Source organism: Boleophthalmus pectinirostris, unplaced genomic scaffold, assembly GCF_026225935.1.
Source record: "Boleophthalmus pectinirostris isolate CB_2022bp ecotype Guang Dong unplaced genomic scaffold, ASM2622593v1 HiC_scaffold_20, whole genome shotgun sequence".
Lineage (NCBI taxonomy): Eukaryota > Metazoa > Chordata > Actinopteri > Gobiiformes > Gobiidae > Boleophthalmus > Boleophthalmus pectinirostris.
In genome coordinates this window covers 22,909,492-22,927,998 of record NW_026571153.1, presented here as the reverse complement: position 1 = coordinate 22,927,998, position 18,507 = coordinate 22,909,492, and the positions used below count along the sequence as shown (strand labels likewise).

Here is an 18,507-nt window from a genome sequence, read left to right as displayed (position 1 = left end):
CTGACATATGTAATGTGGCATATGTGGCATATGTATATTTAGGCCGAATTCTTCTCTAAAACAGAAAACACTCTGTTCCACCTTATGATGTCATGTGGTAATACAGGAAGTGCTCATTTGTGTTTTTAAACTTCATACACCTTCACTAGAATCACAGACTGTATAAAAAAAAGTGGACTAAGTGAGTGTGACATCACCCATAGCGTTCAGCACCGCTCAAATGAGGCTCGCGATGCTAACGGTTACAGGAGAGAATCTGGATCCAGGCTCAATGTTATGAATAGGATTTTGATGGACAAAAGAGAGAAAAAAAAAATCCAGATCCTGTAGGTCGGTTAATACTAACATTTTAAGACTAAAATGATGAGGCTCACTGTAGCAGTTACAGAGAGAGGGGCCACAAGATCTCAGTGTATGTCAATTGGAGCCAGGGTCAGAAGGAGCCGGAAGAGTCTCCTGGTGAACTTCCTATTTGGCACGTGGCAGCTAGTGCGTTAGCTATGTCCACTCATATATACAGTCTATGACTAGAATCATTTGGATAATTTCAGCCTTGCAATTGACTATTGATGCTTTCTACTGAATGTTGATAGTCGATAAATCCGAGTCAGTTCTCCCAATATCCGTTCAATTGCAACAGTTGGGAAAATATGGATGCCTGAGAAAATGTAATGTTTATTTTGTTAGCTTATGTAGTTAACATCTGGCATTGCTAGTTCCTGCTAATAAATAGAATCTATCAGCTCATGTTAGCTGTTGGCGACTTAATTATGGCAGTTTGACGATTACATGTTTAGAAATCCATCCGACTCGGTTTGCTCTGAACTAGCCCAAGGTTGTGTTTCAGAACCCCGATTTGATTGGCCGTTTCATTGCAGTTTCCCAAGGTGGAGGTCGGTTTTCCCCGAGTCCCAAACACCATAGAATGCAGCATAATCTCTACAGACCAAAATGTAAAAGGTAGCTGTTAACTTGAAAACTACCACTTCATGACATCACAAGGTGGAACAGAGCATTTTGAGTTTTGGAGATGTAGACACACTACTAATAAAGGATCACTCAGATGTGTGAAAGAAACAAAACACAACTCCAGGTATGTTTTTGATGATGTGTCAACATTTTAACATGGCTTCAGTAAATTTTGCATAATATAGGACCTTTAAGACAATATATTATGTCTTTTGAATGTGAAAAAGTCCTGAACATGTTGCATATAACAGGACTCTGAAACCAATGAAGCTTCTATATTACAGTACCGTCGTATCTTCAACAATAGCTGACACTGCATAATGAAACTCTATCAATGAGAATGCAATCTGTCACCATCCACCTGTGGTCATGTAAGTTTTAAGAGACTGTGATTTCTTGTGACACACCCTCGAGCGATGGGAAGTCCAGTTCGTGTAATGTTTCAGTAACAGCCCTAGATTCTTGTTCAGAGTCATCCACACTGCTCTGAAGGAAACTAGCAGAAAACCCCAGCTGCCATCTGTTGTCGTGGTGATGACTGGGTGTAGAAGAAGAAGGGGCCCGGCTGGATCATGGCCAAGAAAAGGACGTGAGCATGGGAGTACTTCTGGCTGTATCGACTCTGGCTCTGACTGACTCCGTTGAAAAACATTACATTGTCACCCCTCTCTCTGTAACTGCTGCACTGAGCCTCGTAATTTTTTTGGTCTTAAAATGTTCGTATTAACCTGCTCTTCATGATCCCAGTGTTTTTATTTCCTAATATGACTCACTTAGTCCACTTCTTTAATGGCTTTCAGATTCTAAAATGTGATGAGCAAGGTTTTCCTATTCATAACATTGTATTTTGCGATGAAATATCCAAAAGGTGAATTCACAAATGTTGAACCTGATCACTTCTGTTGGCAACTAAATCATTAGACATCACTATATTATGATATATAATATCATAATATAAATTTTAGCTGTGCCCATCTGTATTAGATATTATGGTCCTATAGGATGTTGTGATTTCATCTGAAACAGGTGACAGGTGAAATCTCCCATTTGTTTTGAGGGTGTGTGTTTCCCAGTGTGAATAACCTTTTGATAAACCTGAGAATGCATATTCAGGTGTGTTCTTTTGAGTTTAGATTCTTTTATAGATGAAAGCCACTCCTAAAGTCTGTTTTGTCTTTTATTCTCAGCTCTTTGAAGAAGATTGAGCAGGAGATGGGAAGTGGGCTAAAATAGATCCTCAAACTCGCTTTAAGAAAGTTCAAGATGTTTTTGTTTCACTTTTTCAGGCAGTTATAACTTTCTTAAAGGTGCATTGTGTAACTTTTCTGGTGGAGGATTTATCATCTCCATGGAGATGTTATTGCGTTGCCTCGAATGTTTCACAGTATGGCATTAAACCTTTCTATCTTCTATCTAAACCTATCTATTTTTGAGCAATGAAACCACCTGTAGTTGAAAGATGTAGAGCTGTTTGATGTCATACTGTGGAACATTCCAGACAGAGCAATGATGTATCCATAGAAACAGAAGCAGGTGATGGACCCCCAAACAAAAAGTTACATAGTTCACCTTTAAAGTTAAATAGAGTTCACAAATAAAGTTTCATAAAGTTTATATTTAGAAAAACACTGGTAAAAGTCTTTATTACTGTAATCACGAAACAGATGAAATATTACACTCATATCAGTTAGTCTCCAAGTTTCTCTGCTCTTTGCAGTTTTCAGGAGTTAAATGTGGTGTTTACATGAACTTTGGGCTCAGATTTAACTGAAAATAAACATATTTAAAGAATAATAAAAATAGATAGCAATTTACATGTAGTTTGTTCATGTATGTGTTGCTGTATTTTGTGACAAGTGAATTTTGACACAAATTCAGCTCTGACACAGTTTGGGGAATAACAGGGTGCACTGCATGCTTGTCTCCATGGAGAGGTAATTGCACAGCCTGATATGTTCCACATTGCAACAATAAACTTATCTAAAGGGGAAATCTACTTGACTGTGGGAAATAGCTTGGTTTCATACTACTATTTTACTATTTTAAAAAAATCAAAAATTGGATGTAAAACATATTTTTTTTTACAGTGAGTGGGATCACTTTTCCACAGATCTGCCCTGTAATTTGGCCTGAGGGCGTCACCTGATTGTCTCCATGGAGACAGATAAGTTGAATGCCATACTGAGATGCATAGATAATTTCATAGCATTTCTGTGGAGACAATCTGGGGGCAGACCATCCACCCGAAAAATTACATAGTACCCCTTTAAATGTCAAGCTAAGGCTTGCCCTTATTAGATTTGATATTGTTTGTTTAACATTGCACCATAACACAGACGAACATTCCTAGAATTTTGTTTACTGACAATGGCAATGACACTGATACTGATGATGATTTAAAAACAAATACTACAAGAGAAACTCATATACTAGTAATGTTCCATACACCTTCACTACATATTTACAGAATAAATACAACCCTGGAATTGTCCGTCTTTGTAGTAGAAAAGATAAAGGCAGCTAACTTGAAAACTACCGCTTCATGCCATCACAAGGTGGAACAGAACATTCTGAGCACTGGAGATACACACAGACTAATAATAAACGGCTACTCAAATATGTGTGAATGAACCAAAAGTCAATTCCAGGTGTGTTTTTGATGAGGTAACAACATTCTAACATGGCCTAGAGCTCACAAGAGTCAATTTAGCATAATATAGAACCTTTAAATATGTTTTAACAGCAATATTTCAGAATGCTGTCAGGAGCTGTGGGTGACACTTCAAGATTTGGGTCAGAAACGTCAACTTTGAGAGCTGCTCAGTTCTGTGCAAATACAACAGCCCTGAGAGAAATGGAAGTCCAACCTCAATCTTACTCTTGGTCTTCAGGCAATTGACACAATTTACAGCCCGCATAACACCTGCCTCGGGGTTTCCCACCAGAAGTAGGTCTAGGTACAGGGTTCTAAAGGCCATTTAAGTCGGTTAAATAAGCACCACTGATCATAAATAGACAAGTTGTCAGTAAAGGTCCTGTATTATAATTATTTTTTCTAACTTTAAGCCATGCTATAATGTTGTTACCGCCTCGAAAATATATCTAAAGTTGCATTTTCTTTCATTCATACATGTTTAAGTATATTTTCTGTTTACATCTCCAAAGCTCAAAATGCTCTGTTCCACCTTTTGATGTCATGAAGTTGTAGTTTGTAAGTTAACAGCTACCTTTTACTTTTAGTTCAGTAGAGATTTGCAATTCCAGGTTTGAAATCATCCAAATGATTCTAATGAAGGTGTATGGCGTGTTTTCCATTTGAGAGAAAAACTCAGCTTAAATATGCAGGGTTTGAGTGTTAAAACTTGTGTGAATGAAAAAAAACACAACTCCAGGTATGTTTGTGATGAGGAAACAAGATTACAACATAGATCAGAAAATAGCGTAACTACTACATATGTTTTACTTTACTTTACTTTAGTCTAATTTGAACTGGTAGTTTAGAGTCTGTAATGTTCCACAGTATAGCATTGAACATATCTATCTTTATTTTATTACAGTGACAGTGTTTTATAGCTCAAAACATTGTTAAAAAATACCGGGTCAACTTAGATTTGACCTGTAACTTAGAAACTAGCGTAATATAGGTCCTGTAAATGTCCAGCTAATCCCAATGTCAACATGCCCTACATCTTCTGATATACCACACTCAGGGGGAAAGTGGAAAGTGAAAGTGGCTGTTTTATTATGTTTACATCTCCGATCTCTGGCCTTACACAGAGAGCACTGTATAAGACTAGGTTGGCAACAATACAGGAAGTCTTCTTTGCCTTTATGACTTCCTCCGTGGTGTACAATGGACCACAGGAAGATTGCAGATTGGATGGAAATAGCTTGTGCTCACTTGCTCCTTTAGCTGCAGATGTGGGACTGGGAATGCTGGGCCTATTCCACCATGTTTCCTAAATTACTTCCTTCCTATAATTCACGCTTTGCAATGACTGAAGTAAAGGACTGGGCAATAACCTTTGTCTGAAATTTCAGTTTTTCTCCCTATATTGACCACAATATGTAAAGGTCCTATATTGCACAAAATGGACTGTTGTGAGCTTTTAGTCATGTCATAATGTTGTTAAAACATCAAAACTTACAAAAACATACCTGCAGTCGTGTTTTGTTTCATTCACATGTTGGCCTGTCTGCATTTCCAAGGCTCAAAATACTTCCACCTTGTGATGTAATGTAGTGATATCAATGAACAATTTAGAACAATGTCAAAAAGTCCCCAAAATGTTCCATGGGTCCAGGATAGTTGCCGTAGCGATGGACGATTTAGAACAGTGTAAAAGAGTCTCCAGAATGTTTCATGGATCCTGGATAGTTGCCATATCAATTAACAATTTAGAACAATGTGAAAAAGTCCCCAAAATGTTCCATGGGTCTAGGATAGTTGCCGTAGCCATTAACAAGTTAAAACAATGTGGAAAAAGTCCCCAAAATGTTCCATTGTTAATCGCTACGGATACTTGCTTTAGCGATTAACAATTTAGAACAATGAGAAAAAGCCCCCAAAATGTTTCATGGGTCCAGGATAGTAGAGGTTTCGTGTTAACACCTACCTTTTACCTTTAGTTTAGAAGAGACTGGCAATTTCAGGGCTAATTAATTATCTAAATGATTCTAGTGAAGCATAGATTTAAAAGCACAGTGGAGCACTTCCTGTATCACCACATGGCATCACAAGGTGGAACACAGTATTCTGTTTGTGAGAAAAAGAAGAAGAGTCTAAATATGCAGGGGTTGTGTATGAAACATGTGTGGAAGAAACAAAACACAACTCCAGATATGTTTGTGATGAGGACACGAGATTATAACAGCTCAGAAAATAACGTGATCTGGGCCCTTTCATCTATTCTACACAGATAATCAGAGCAAATGTAATCTGAGTATTTTTACATATCCTTGTCCAACTCTTTTTTCACACCTCCCCCTTTCATGTTGCCTACGGTCTTTTGCCAAAAGGTTCATTTGTGGATTTGTCCAAATTAGTTCAGTAGTGTGAAACAGACTATTGAAGTTGTTAAAAGACATGCCACATGGCGGGAATCTGAGAACAAGAAGAGGAAGAAGAAAGAGGAGGAGAGGAGGGAGGTGGCGGTGGGTGTATGTTGGGGGGAGTGGTTGGGGCCACAGTGAGGCCTCTATTTTCCTTGAGAGCTCCCTGAAAACCACAGACACATGCTACAGAATTCCCCTTTCGCTGTTGGAGCAAAAAAAGGGGGGAGGGCCCACGCAGCTTGCAAGACAACACCACACACACATTTCCAGATATTGCGTATTTTACAAAAAAAAAAAAAAAAAAAAAAAAAAAAATGAACGAAAGAAAGAAAGAACTGGGAGTGTGCGTAACAGATGCGTAAAGCCTTCACCAACACAAAAGCGCGCCACAAAACGAGCTACTTTTTAAAGACTTGCCCAAACACGACACGCCAGTCACCAGGCATCACTGTACCTACAAAAATAAGGGTCTTTCCAGGCTCCTTTCATCATTATTCCCACTGATATTTTATACAGTAGTAGACCGTGTGGCGCTAATCCAGCCGACAAATGCATACTTAGAGGTCTGAATAGCAGAGCCCCTCGTATTTGGGCCCCTGCTATTGCTTAAGTACAAACGTATAAGGGGGTATTAAAAGGGTGACTGTCTGGAGAGAGGTGAAGGGTGAGGGCGTGTGAAACAGCTCGCAATTTGGGTCCAGTGTGCACCCAGCGACCCTGAAATAAGATACGGAGGGGGGCGGGTAATAAGCACGTGACGCTGGGTTCGTTTTGGGAATTGTGGGGGTACATTTTGTCTTTTAGCAGAAAAGTTATCAGAATCCTGCAGCAGCATGTGTCATCTTGTACTTAAGGTCATGCGCGTGTACTGTGTTCTAAAATGCTCTCACGGCTCCATCTAGCGGACAATGCGTGCTACTGTGCAGGAGCAGGATTTTTGGAGAGGTGCGCGCAGTCAAGTGGATGACAGACCCTCCGCTGAGTCTGCACACATGGGAATTTGGAGGTCTCTCGCTCTTTTCCTTTCCCATCTGATGTGTGCAGTGTTTCATTCAGTTTCTCACATTGTCGTGCGCAATGTTACGCACTGTCATAATATAATAAAGCGTCGGGCATTGCGGCTATCGGCTAAAAAGTTAAACATGACTCCTGGCTCGTGTGTCTTGCTAACATGGTGAGTTATCAGTAGTTTATTCTGCAAAGATGTTGACACAAGCTGAGGGCAGGAGGAAGGGAGAGGTGAATTTACGTACACCCAGAGAGCGACCATACTGAAGAAGTGTATGTCATCTTCTCATGTTTATAGTTTGCTTTTGTTTTGTTTTGTGGTACTTTATTATCCATGTAGGGAAATTCTCTGCATTTCACTCATCCTTTCAGAAGCAGTGGGCAGCACATTTTTTTTTTTTTTTTTTATTTTTTTATTTCAAATATACAAAGTAATATACAATGGTATAAACACAAACATTGTTGGAGGCTTAAGTGTTCATATGCTCACAAGGCTCGATCAGCGCAATTAATAACACACATATACATCACAGTGTAAATATATAAATGTGCATATACAACTGTAGAAAATTAACAGTGGGCAGCACATGGGGCGCCCGAGGAACCCATCTCTGATCTTGTTTCTTGGCTTGGTCAGGACTACCTTAGCTGGAGGATTTGGTACATGTTTTGGGTTGATGGGGAAAACCGAAGTGCCCAGAGGAAACCCACCCAGACACGGGGAGAAACATGCAAACAGAAAGGCCAGGGATTAGGACTTCCCACAGTGAACAGTGAATTAAAACGTTTGATTATGCGTCCCTGACAGCCCTGAACGTATTGACTAAGATGAGGGAGAGAGAAAGAGAAAGAGAGCGCATGCTGGGATGGGAGGGAGAAAAGAAGTCCGGGTGCTCGTCTAGGTCCAGTGCGTACTCATCTGAAGGAACAGGATTTAATACAGAAGTAAAGTAGTGAACAGTTTGGTCAATAATCACTGTCGCGCTCATCCATGCGTAACTTGACGTCAATTTGGATTCAATGGGACATTCAAGGTACGCACAGTACGTGTACAGGCCCTTGAACGCGTCATTGCCACTGTCAATATTTTAATAAAGTGAGCTTGCTGATATGTAATAGTTGTTTATGCAATTTTAGCTCTGCTTTTAAAGGAAATATATTATTATTATTTTATTATTAGCCATGTTAGAACATTATTACCTCCTCAAAAACATACCTGGAGTTGTGTTTTGTTTCATTCACACGTGTTCGAGTAACCCTTTATTATTAATCTGTCTGCAAAGCTTAAAATGCTCTGTTACACTTTGTGATGTCATGTAGTGGTACTTTTCTAGTTAACAGGTACCTTTTACTTTTTGCTCAGCAGAGACTGGCATTCCAGAAAAGAGTGCAAAATGAGCCCTTTAAATCAAATGACCAAGATATTATATTTCCATGGTATAGTCTTCCATTTGCTTTTATAGTTATTCCTTATAGACTAACATGGAAAAGTCCAGAATGGAAAATGTGTCAGCTATACAAACTTGGTGACCTCTGTCTGGGAATTGGGACACAAGAAATGGGAATAGTGCGAGTTTATAAAAAGCCTCGAGTGTGACCTTCTCCACAACTTTTCTACTTTATTCTTAACATAACATTATTCACATCACTGTAATTGTGGGGAATGGTCCAACCTCTGTGACCTTCCTGAGTCCTTACAGCCTGTATCTCAAGATTTTATTTCCCCCCCAAGAGCTTAACTACACAAGAGCAGAGGTCACCATTTACACATGACACAAGGTCAGTGGTGAAGTATGTGGTACAGCAGAAATGAATTATGGAGGACATTTTGCCATAGGAGACCAAATTTATACAGTATGAGATGAATGAACCCTATGTGCTGTGAATATGGTTTTCTTTATGGAGGCCATACTTCAAGGAAACTATTTCAAAGTTTTTCATAATGTTTAATCATTTTATTTTGTTATTACTGCCAGTCACACTCAATACAGCTTGCTATTTGACTGTTAACATAAAGGTGCATTGTGTAACTTTTCTGGTGAAGGGTCCGTCCATCACATGCTTTTCGCCATGGAGATGTTATTGCTTTGTCTGAAATGTTTCACAGCGCGGCATTAAACCTTTCTGTCTTCATGGAGACCAAACCATGCTAATTTACAGGTCAGATCTTTGGAGAGGCAACCCCACTTACAGTCAGAATGTTTTTGCAGTTATTTTTGAGTTATAAAACCACCTGTAATTGAATAAATGTAAGGTAGAGCTGTTTAATGTTATACTGTGGAATATTCCAAGCAGAGCAATGACATATCCATAGAAATCCCCAAACAAAAAGTGACACAGTGCACCTTTAAAGTGCTTATGGCAGGTTTTGATGACTTTCAGATTTTGACTTAATCTGGTGAGATACCTGTTTTAAATATAAATTGATAGTTTTAAACCAATCAAGAAGCAATTTGTGAAGAAATGTTGAAAAACTTGTTGAATTTTACAGAGTTTAGAGCAGACATGTCAAACTCAGACCCGGGGGTCAAATTTGGCCCGCAATGTAATTATAACTGCCCCTCGAGTTCATATCAAATATGTATTAGAGCTGGCCCGCAAGCTACAGATAGGCATTTTAATAAGAAAAGGTTTAGAATTACATATCTCGAAAGAAGAGAAAACATGCAGATGTTGCTGAAATTTTTAAATAAATTATTTAGTTTGGCCCACGACTTAGTCTGTTTTTAATTTTGGCCCTCTGTGAATTTGAGTTTGACACCCCTCACTTAGAGAGTCCTGCACTATTCCTACACATCACACTAGAAAGAATTCTGTCTAAAGGTTCAACCCAATTTGATATTACACAATTTGACATTTTAAACGTTGCGTCAATAAAATGACAGAGTATTTGTGACTAAAAACTCTTCTAATCTCCCCATGTCAGTTGCACGAGTCAGAGTAAATGTTAGAACCTGGACCTTTGTATTTCAATCAGTACATCTCAGACTTTTCTCAATGTACCGCCTAAGAATATAACTGGACTGGACAGTGTTAAACTAAAAAACAAGCTAGGAGGACTACACAATTGCTGTACTAGTTTTAAAGAAATAAAACAAAGGAAGACAAAATTGTAGTTTAGAAGGGCCCATATTATTCGATTTTGTGATTTGTTTAATTTACACATGTTAGACTTCTCTCAAACTGAAAACACTCTTTCCACCACCTTGTGATGTCATGTGGTACTACAAGACGTGCTTCTCCTGTGTTTTGAGGATCCCTACTCCTTCACTATAATAAGCTCTATTCATGCTTAGTCTGACAAATTCTAGGAAAAAATAGAAAATGGCCCAGTTTTCTTCAGCTACATGTCATTGTGGCATTCTGTTATGTTCATCTAACCAACAATTATAACCATCTCAGTTTTTATCATTTCCCCACTGAAACACAACTCCAAGCGCACTGGGTACATGTGATTAGAAGAGATGAGGCACCAAATTCAAGATGATTCAAAACAGCACATACATATGCAGTCTTCATTTTACCGCTGATAATATTGACCTCAATGGGCTGGTCACAGTCGGTCTGTCCAGGCCAGTGTCGGGAATTACACCGGAAGTTGTCGTCACATGTTTACATGTCTTCCTGGTTTGTGATGCAAGTGTGAATAGTGCCTGTTTGGATTATTTCAGCCCTGGAATTGCTGATCTCTACTGAACTGAAACTAAAAGGTAGCTGTTAACTTGAAAACTACCACCTCATGACATCATAAGGTGGAAAAGAGCATTTGAGATGTGGACTAGTAATAAAGGGCTACTCAAACATGAATGAAACAAAACACAAGTCCAGGTATGTTCTGAGACTAACAAGTAGGGCCGGGTATCATTAAGAAGTTGTCGATACGATACATACCTCAATACATAGGTCACGATACGATACACTTTTCGATACAGTGAACCTTCGATTCAACATGATTCGATGATATATTTCACATTGATCTGATATGGTTCAGTGAAAAAAAAGGCTAAATCATGGCTGTGACACTAAAACCACAAAGTTTATGCTAAATTAATTTGAAAAACACCAAATTTACTCATCAAAACAGTGAAAATGTCAACACTTTTGTAGCTTTTACACAAATTAATTTAGTAAACTACACCAAAAATTACTCTTGGCGATACAGTATTGATATCATGGACTGCTGAATCAATATATATCATCAAATTAATCAGTATGTCAATATTATTCCACACACCTTGTAACAAGATTCTAAATTAAGCTAATATTTGTGAGCGTGAGGGATCGCAGTTTGAGAATCACACACCCTGTAGAGGAAATCCCAGAACACCATATAGGTTTAGGTAATAGGCTTTATTAAATTAATTATAGGTTAAGATTTAAGGACTGGAAAGAGACGTTTCCAGTCGATGTTCGGAGATATTCCAACTCCAGCAAACTGTCACTTTCTATAGTCTCCTCAGGATCCGACGGTAGCTCTTGAGGGACATTTTTGGCTTCATTTTCCTCTTTACTCCCTCTCAAATCTGATATTCCTGTTTCAGTCTCTGCTTCTGCTTCTCCTTTAAAATCTGCCCTTTCCCCACCAACAGAAAGGCCCACAGATGCATTTTTATTAGTAGTACTTGCTTTCCCATCCACATCCACATCTGACAAGTCCATGCTCTTATTTTGTTTAGCTGAAGTTTCTGGTTTTTCAAAATGGTCGCTGTGTGTGATTGTTTTTTCAGGCATGACGCTACTAAAAGACGCGCTTCCAATAATATCATCATAAGTAACTGCTTTGAATTCCAGATCTTTGGCTTTCCCCTGCTTGTATCTTCTATTAAATGGTGATGTAGTTGTCTCGTGTTTACCTGTTTTAGACTGGGACTTGATTCTTGTCAGTGTGACCAATTTTAAGATATCTGCTGATTTTGTACGTGGTTTACCGTCTCTCTTTTGTTCATCGAGTTCAAGACTACTGACAGCTCCAGATTTTAAATTATCTTCTGCTTTAATCTTGTTTGCTGATCCATAATCTTGCAAGGAGGATGACTTGGAAGTTGTTGCATCTAAAAATTCCGAAGAACCAAAATGTCTGGAAGTCTTCTCGGGGCCTGCTAACCTTTGTCCAAAACTGTACTTTTGCAACATAGACGGACGCATAAATCTATAAGTCCTAGCTTCAGAATTAGCCTCTTTGGAATTAATAGTTGACAGACTATTTTTCTTCAAAACTGGCCAACCTGCAAGACCTGAACTTGGATTTGAACTTTTTGGTTGCACATTCTCAAAAGGATTCTGGGGCCTTCCTGTGTCCGCTAGGCTACTTTTGGCTTCTTTAGCGTTTTGTTTAGCGCCATTTGGGTCTTCGTAAGACGTTAGGGTTTCCATTTTCGGAGCTCTATAAATGACAGATGCCGGGTCATACTTCATTACATCGCCCACATGGCCCCCAAACTGGTTTTCACGGTGTAACAGCATAGAATTAGCTTTGATTTGTTGATTAAAATCTTGACCACTGTGAAGATTATAAAGAGAATTTTGGGTTTTCACTCCCATGGGAGCTATTGTAGTGTGGATATTGCGGAGAAGATAAGACTGGACTCTTTTGTAGCTGGTCTTTACATTGCTGTTTGGTGAGATTTCGCTTTGGGAGGACTTCGCAGTGATGGATGATATTGTTTTCTCAGGCTTAATCTCACTTGAGTCTAAACTGGTGCTCGTTGGTGACAAAAGAGAAGATCTATGGTGTAAAAAGCTGGGAGGTTTATTTGACTGGATCCCACTTGTTCCAGCATGTCCTCCTTTACTGTCTTCGTCATCCCTCTTTGAATTTTTGCTTTGTAAACTCCAGTACCCACTTCTTCTGAATGGTACAGGGGACCTTGGGAGATTGGGGGATTGCCAGTCAAATCTATTTTCACTTCTGCTTTCGAGAAATGCTGATGGACCACTTCTGGGAATTTGATAATCATACGCTTTTTGAACTTGTGAAGGACTTTGAGGGAGGGCTCTTTCTTCTTGTGGCAATTTCCAGAAAAATGGTGCAAGCCAAGACTGAGAATTGCCATTGTTAGATCCATCAGTTTGGCTCTGGAAAAAAGAGTTAGGGTTGACTCTAGAAAGGTCTGAGCGAGTGCTGCTGGCTGGCTTCACTCCACCCAAGTTTTGACCTTTGTGAACTTGAGTCATTCTCTCAAAGTGGGGCTGGTTGTGTTGTGAGTTTGGGTTATAACTCACGAGTCCTTTTCTAGGCGCGTTTGACTGGACATAAATGATTGCTGGAGCATTTCTATTATTAAGAGCCTTCCAGTTCTTTGGAGTTTCAGGGACATTCCCAGGTTGATTTCCTGGTTCAGATGACAGCAGACTGAAGTGCTTGTATGATCTTAAGACTGGTTCCACCCCACTGTCTATTGGGGCAACACTGGGAAAGGCTGAAAACATAACAAAAATGTGTTACTATACATTTGTTTTATTTCATTGTTTAATGTTTTTATATCGTCTTGGTATTACGTGAAAGCACTTAGGTCAGTGTTGTAAAGGGCTCAATAAAGTTTGATTTGTTTATATGTATATTGCAGCTATGCATAAACAGTTGTGGATGAGGTAATCGATTTTGATTATTAAGTAAAAGTACAGATACTGGCGCAAATAAATACTCACAAGTAAAAGTATCACATGAAAAAAATCTACTTAAGTAAAAGTATTAAAGCACCTGCTTAAAAATGCACTTAAAGAGTAAAAGGTAAAAGTATTTCACATAGATTTTCAGATCTAATAAAACCTCAAATGTAATGATTTTGGTAAAGATTTGTGCTGAAATTTGCACAACAGAAACAGCTGAATCGTTTTTTGTTTTGTTTAATTTTTTTCTAGCCATTTTCTTTGCTCAAATTATGACCATGGTAAAAATAAAACCTCGGCCTTTTCAGCAAATCTCAAGCTATCATAAAAAATGCTTTGAACTTTTCAGTCTTGTTCAAAAATGTAGGGGAGTAGAAACTACCTGCACTCAAATGTATAAAACAAAAAAGTATCCACTTTAAAGCTAAGAGTACAGTACTTTACTACTTTTACTTTGTTACAGTGTGGTGGTTAGTGGTTACTGGTGGATACTGATTTCCATGGCAATGATAGACTATTCCCTTGAACAACAGAATGTTTTGAATGGACACTTTGCAGCAACATCATGCTAGGTGTGCCCAACATGTATCTCTGTTGGTGGAATGTTTATTTACCATGGTGACATAATGCACACATAAGCAAACACAGACAGAAAAAAAAGAGACTGTCTGAAAACTGGATTTAAAAAACTCATTTTCAGGAGCCTGTGATCAGTCGAGGTGTTCATGGTCCTGTAGTTCCAAATAAATCAGCTCTTTCTGGTTAGATTGTGTTAAAATAAAAATTAGATTAAAGTCTAATAGAAATTCAGACAGAGTAGTGCTTACAGTTAGCATCGCACCTCCAGGCAATCTTGATTACAAGTGACTGATTGCAAACTATCAATACAAACATTATTTAGTGTTTTATAAGCTGTGAAATATTGCAGGGCCATAAAACGTATCAGGAAATGTCCAATATTATATCACATTATATATTTTTTCTGACATTAATTGATACTTATTCAGTTGAGTATGTAGTTGCAATAGTAGTTCAAGTATTTATTATATGGATGGGATTTTTTGACAACCCTAGACTACTTCAAAAGGTTCACTATGTAACTTTTCTGGTGGAGGGTCTGTCACCGGCTGGTTTCTGTGGATATGTCATTGCTGCCTGGAATGTTCCACAGTGTGATATTAAACAGCTCTACCTTACATATATTCAATTACAGGTGGTTTTACATCTTAAAAATACATTGAGAACAGGTACTCTGACTGTGAAGATAAAAAAGGTTTAATGCCATACTGTGAAACATTCCAGACAAAACATTAACATCTCCATGAAGACAAGCATTTGACAGACCCTCCACATCATCATCTAAAGACATTTGCCAAAAATTTCAAATCAGCATTTCATTTATGCATATTTAATTTGATACATTTTGATTACTATATAAATGTTTATCTTTTTCATTAGCCCAAATCTAGAAACAATTTAAAACTATTTATCTGCACAAATGTACTGTACTAACTAAATTTTAAAGGGCCCTCATTACACCATTTTCTAATTGATATTTTATGATGTCATTATTTAGGCTGCATTCTTCTCTAAAACTGAAAACACTCTGTTCCACCTTGTGATGTCCTGTGGTTATACAGGAAGTGCTCCACTGAGATTTAAACTCTATACACCTTCACTAAAATTATTTGGATAATTTCTGTCCTGGACTTGCCAATTTCTACAGAACTAAAACTAAAAAAAAAAGAAATAGCTACCGCTTCATAACATCAAAAGACAGAACAGAGCATTTAGAGCTTAGGAGATGCAGACAGACTCATAATAAAGGGTTACTCAAGCATGTGTGAATGAAACTAAACACAACTCTGGGTATATTTTTGATTGGTGTGGTACCATTATAATATGGCTTAAATCTTTTTTTTAATTTTTGCATAGGGATTTTAAATAGTGCAAATACATTCTTTTGTCAGTATGAGGGACAAATAATTATCCTCTTATGACCTGCACGCCTGCTTACAAAACATCAGCTTAGATTGATATAGAGGCAGAAATCTTACCCTTTGCACCGTGTGAATCTATGATAAAAGACACTACAGCTGCACAGGCAAAGACAATGACAAAAGACACCCTGCAAAGAAAGGGGATGTCTCATATGGAAGAGTTTGTAACAGAAATATGTTTTTAAATATTCATCAAAATCATTTTGGTTTACCTGGAAAAGAGAAAAGTGAACATGTTGACCCCCAGGTTAAGTCGGACAAAAGAAAAACTAACAGTTGTGGTGGGGAGCTGTCAAACAAAGGAGACGCTCGACACTAAAGACTGTCACTGATTGAGTGATTGGGGGCAATGACAATCACCTGTATGTCAAACCAGCTGAAAACACTTCCAGCTCTTTGTCATGGACTTCTGCACTTTATTTTCTAGAATATAGTAGTATTAATATTGTTTCAGTTCAACTGAATTAGAACACAGCCAGTAAAATAACTTATTTATTGTTTTCTTAAATATATAAAGTTAAATAGACAACAGTAAAAAGGCATTGTAAATTCACATGTGCGTTATATAATTTCACAAACAAACACCGACTTCATTAAGCCTATTCAGTAGTCTTGCTGACTCGCTCTACCAGTTCAGTTCTTTTGAGTGAGAGTCAAGCGGGGTCACATTGTTCAGGAGTCAGAGTCCGAGGAGGTCAGAACATGGAGGAGGTCAGAACATGTAGCAGGCCATCAAGGCGAAGTTCCTCATGTCATCAGCGGACATATCTGCAAAAGACACAATATTCACATTTTAGATATTTATATTTGTTCCATTACAACACACTGTATGCCTATTCTGTCTATCCAACACCTACTTTATGTAACAGGTGATTCTTTAAGTAGGCTAGACTACATTTAACCGATTGATTGTAATTGTATTGCCTATTCTATTCGTTTATTTTAACTTAAGTTTAAGACTAGAACCAACCTGTGGAGTCATTTGCGGTCTGTCGCGAATTTTTTCCACTTATTTTCTTCCAAACTTTTCTCAAAGTCCGCCGCAGCGAGCTTCTGCTGTTGCCGCCTGACAGGTCGCTGTCCTCGGCTGTGCTCTCGCACGGTGTCCGCTCCTCCTCCGGGTCTTGACGGCTCTCCTCCGGTAACTCCTCCTCCGTCTCCAGGAGCACCCCGGTCACCAGCAGCTGCTCCATGGCGCACTCATCCACCCTCAGCTCCGCTCTGATCTGCTCTTCGCCAGAGATGGAGGTGGTGTGCCGGCACAGCGGGCAGACTATCGCCCTGTCCGGACGGTCCGGCCCGCGGCTCGCCTCGTTGTGCGCCTCGCTGTGCGCCGGAGCGCGGGACAGCGCCAGTAGACAGCTCTCACAGAAGGTGTGTTTACAGTGAAGCTCACGCGGACACCGGCGTCCTCCATTGTAGGTCAGGTAACAAATAGCGCACTCCAATCCAGTGTACATGTCCCCTTTCATGTGGTCAGTGATCCTGACTTATCCAGACGTTTGAGTCAACACTGGGGACTCGTGCCATTTTTATAGAGACAGTCTGGACGGATACGTGGGAGGAACCGGCTGTTGGCCAAGTCTAAACGTAACCTTGACAAAAAGTGTGAGTCATAGCTCATTTCTGTATCACGTCACATGGCGGGTTGATCCAGCTGTGGGGCCGTCCCAGCAGGAGTCAACAAACATTAACTCAGCGGAGGTGAATCAGAGTGCCAGTGCCAGACAAGTCCTTATAAAAACAACCAAGCTACAGGGGGAGCTGATCTGACATCCATTCAATTTATTTTGAGTCGAGTGTATTCTAGTTTAAAATGATCTTATAAGCTTTAAAATGATATAAATGATAGGCTGATATAGGCCTAGCTTACATTTCGAAGGCCAACTATTCCAGTCATGGGCTGGAGATTTATACTCAGGCCTACATCTAAATTAGTGTTCAAACTTAACACATCGGCTATTACCGGTAATATCCAGTGTGTGTACGTGTGTTTGTGCATACACTGGTGTGTGTGTGTGACGTAGACTTCCTCCTCCCTCTACTATCAGTTACTTCAGCCCTCAGTCCTTTCATGGGGATTTCCGCTCCACTCTGCCAACAATCACAGCCTCCTGTGTGTTTATGTGTGCTGCTGTTGTTTCTGATAATTTCTTTTATGAATTTCCTGATTTTCCATCTGCGTTGGTGTTACAGTAAGACCTTAAGGCTCTTGTAAAAAAAAAAATTTTAGGTTTGGATAAAAGGTGAGCCAGTAGCCTAATATTAGAACTATTACTGTTTGTGAAATGCTTCCATTACTGTAAAACCTCCTGCTGAGCAGTGACCAGACATTATAATGTTACATACAATGTTGAAATGTTAAATTAAACTCTCAACTATTAATTAGAATGAATACAGAATAAATATTATGATGTTCATGACTGAAGGAATGCCTTTTATCTAACGTGTGAAGATAATACTATACAAGATAAGAGATTTCAGGGCTGTTCTCAGAGTAATTAACATAGGAGTTTGTTGACACTGCAGGTTTCACAGGAAAACAAGTTTCATTTTCATTGGAAAAAGTCACACCTTCATCTACAAAATAATAAAATAATCAAACAGTCAAAACAGTCTCTGTGTTTGTTTAGAGACTGGCAGTTCCAGTTGCTATTAAAAGAGATATGGTGTTTATTTTAATCACAATTAATATGGACAGCCCCTTATAGGAAGAATGGAGCTTCAGTGGAGTTCCATCTGTTCAGGCTTAAAACATCAAAATGAGGGATGTGGGTTCTTTTGTACCCCACAGTATGTGGTTACCTGGCACCTGTGAATTTCTGCCTAGAAGTGCAATAATACAAGTATTCTCATGTAACATCCT

General features: G+C 38.9%; 2 protein-coding genes across 2 annotated transcripts; both read right to left on the bottom strand.

The window, feature by feature from the left end:
• Nucleotides 1-11,363: 11,363 nt before the first annotated feature.
• LOC129409850 (uncharacterized) lies at nt 11,364-15,979 on the bottom strand. Its single transcript, XM_055156665.1, has 3 exons — nt 15,854-15,979; nt 15,699-15,769; nt 11,364-13,451 (listed from the first exon to the last, which is right to left on the bottom strand). The coding sequence occupies exons 1-3, from the start codon at nt 15,874-15,876 to the stop codon at nt 11,395-11,397; spliced, it is 2,151 nt and encodes a 716-aa protein (XP_055012640.1). The 5' UTR covers nt 15,877-15,979; the 3' UTR covers nt 11,364-11,394.
• Nucleotides 15,980-16,120: 141 nt separating this feature from the next.
• Nucleotides 16,121-17,173, bottom strand: si:ch73-335l21.4 (E3 ubiquitin-protein ligase-like). The gene is made up of 2 exons (XM_055156667.1): nt 16,612-17,173; nt 16,121-16,409 (listed from the first exon to the last, which is right to left on the bottom strand). The coding sequence occupies exons 1-2, from the start codon at nt 17,111-17,113 to the stop codon at nt 16,354-16,356; spliced, it is 558 nt and encodes a 185-aa protein (XP_055012642.1). The 5' UTR covers nt 17,114-17,173; the 3' UTR covers nt 16,121-16,353.
• Nucleotides 17,174-18,507: the final 1,334 nt, after the last annotated feature.

Bases quoted from the DNA above. Each gene is read 5' to 3' on its own strand.
- LOC129409850 (XM_055156665.1), bottom strand. From the start codon at position 15,876: ATGTTCACTTTTCTCTTTTCCAG. The intron at 15,770-15,853 runs GTAAACCAAAAT...CTTTCTTTGCAG, and splicing joins TTCACTTTTCTCTTTTCCAG to GGTGTCTTTTGTCATTGTCT. The intron at 13,452-15,698 runs GTAAGATTTCTG...TTATGTTTTCAG, and splicing joins AGATTCACACGGTGCAAAGG to CCTTTCCCAGTGTTGCCCCA.
- si:ch73-335l21.4 (XM_055156667.1), bottom strand. From the start codon at position 17,113: ATGAAAGGGGACATGTACACTGGATTGGAGTGCGCTATTTGTTACCTG. The intron at 16,410-16,611 runs GTTGGTTCTAGT...TGTCTTTTGCAG, and splicing joins GACCGCAAATGACTCCACAG to ATATGTCCGCTGATGACATG.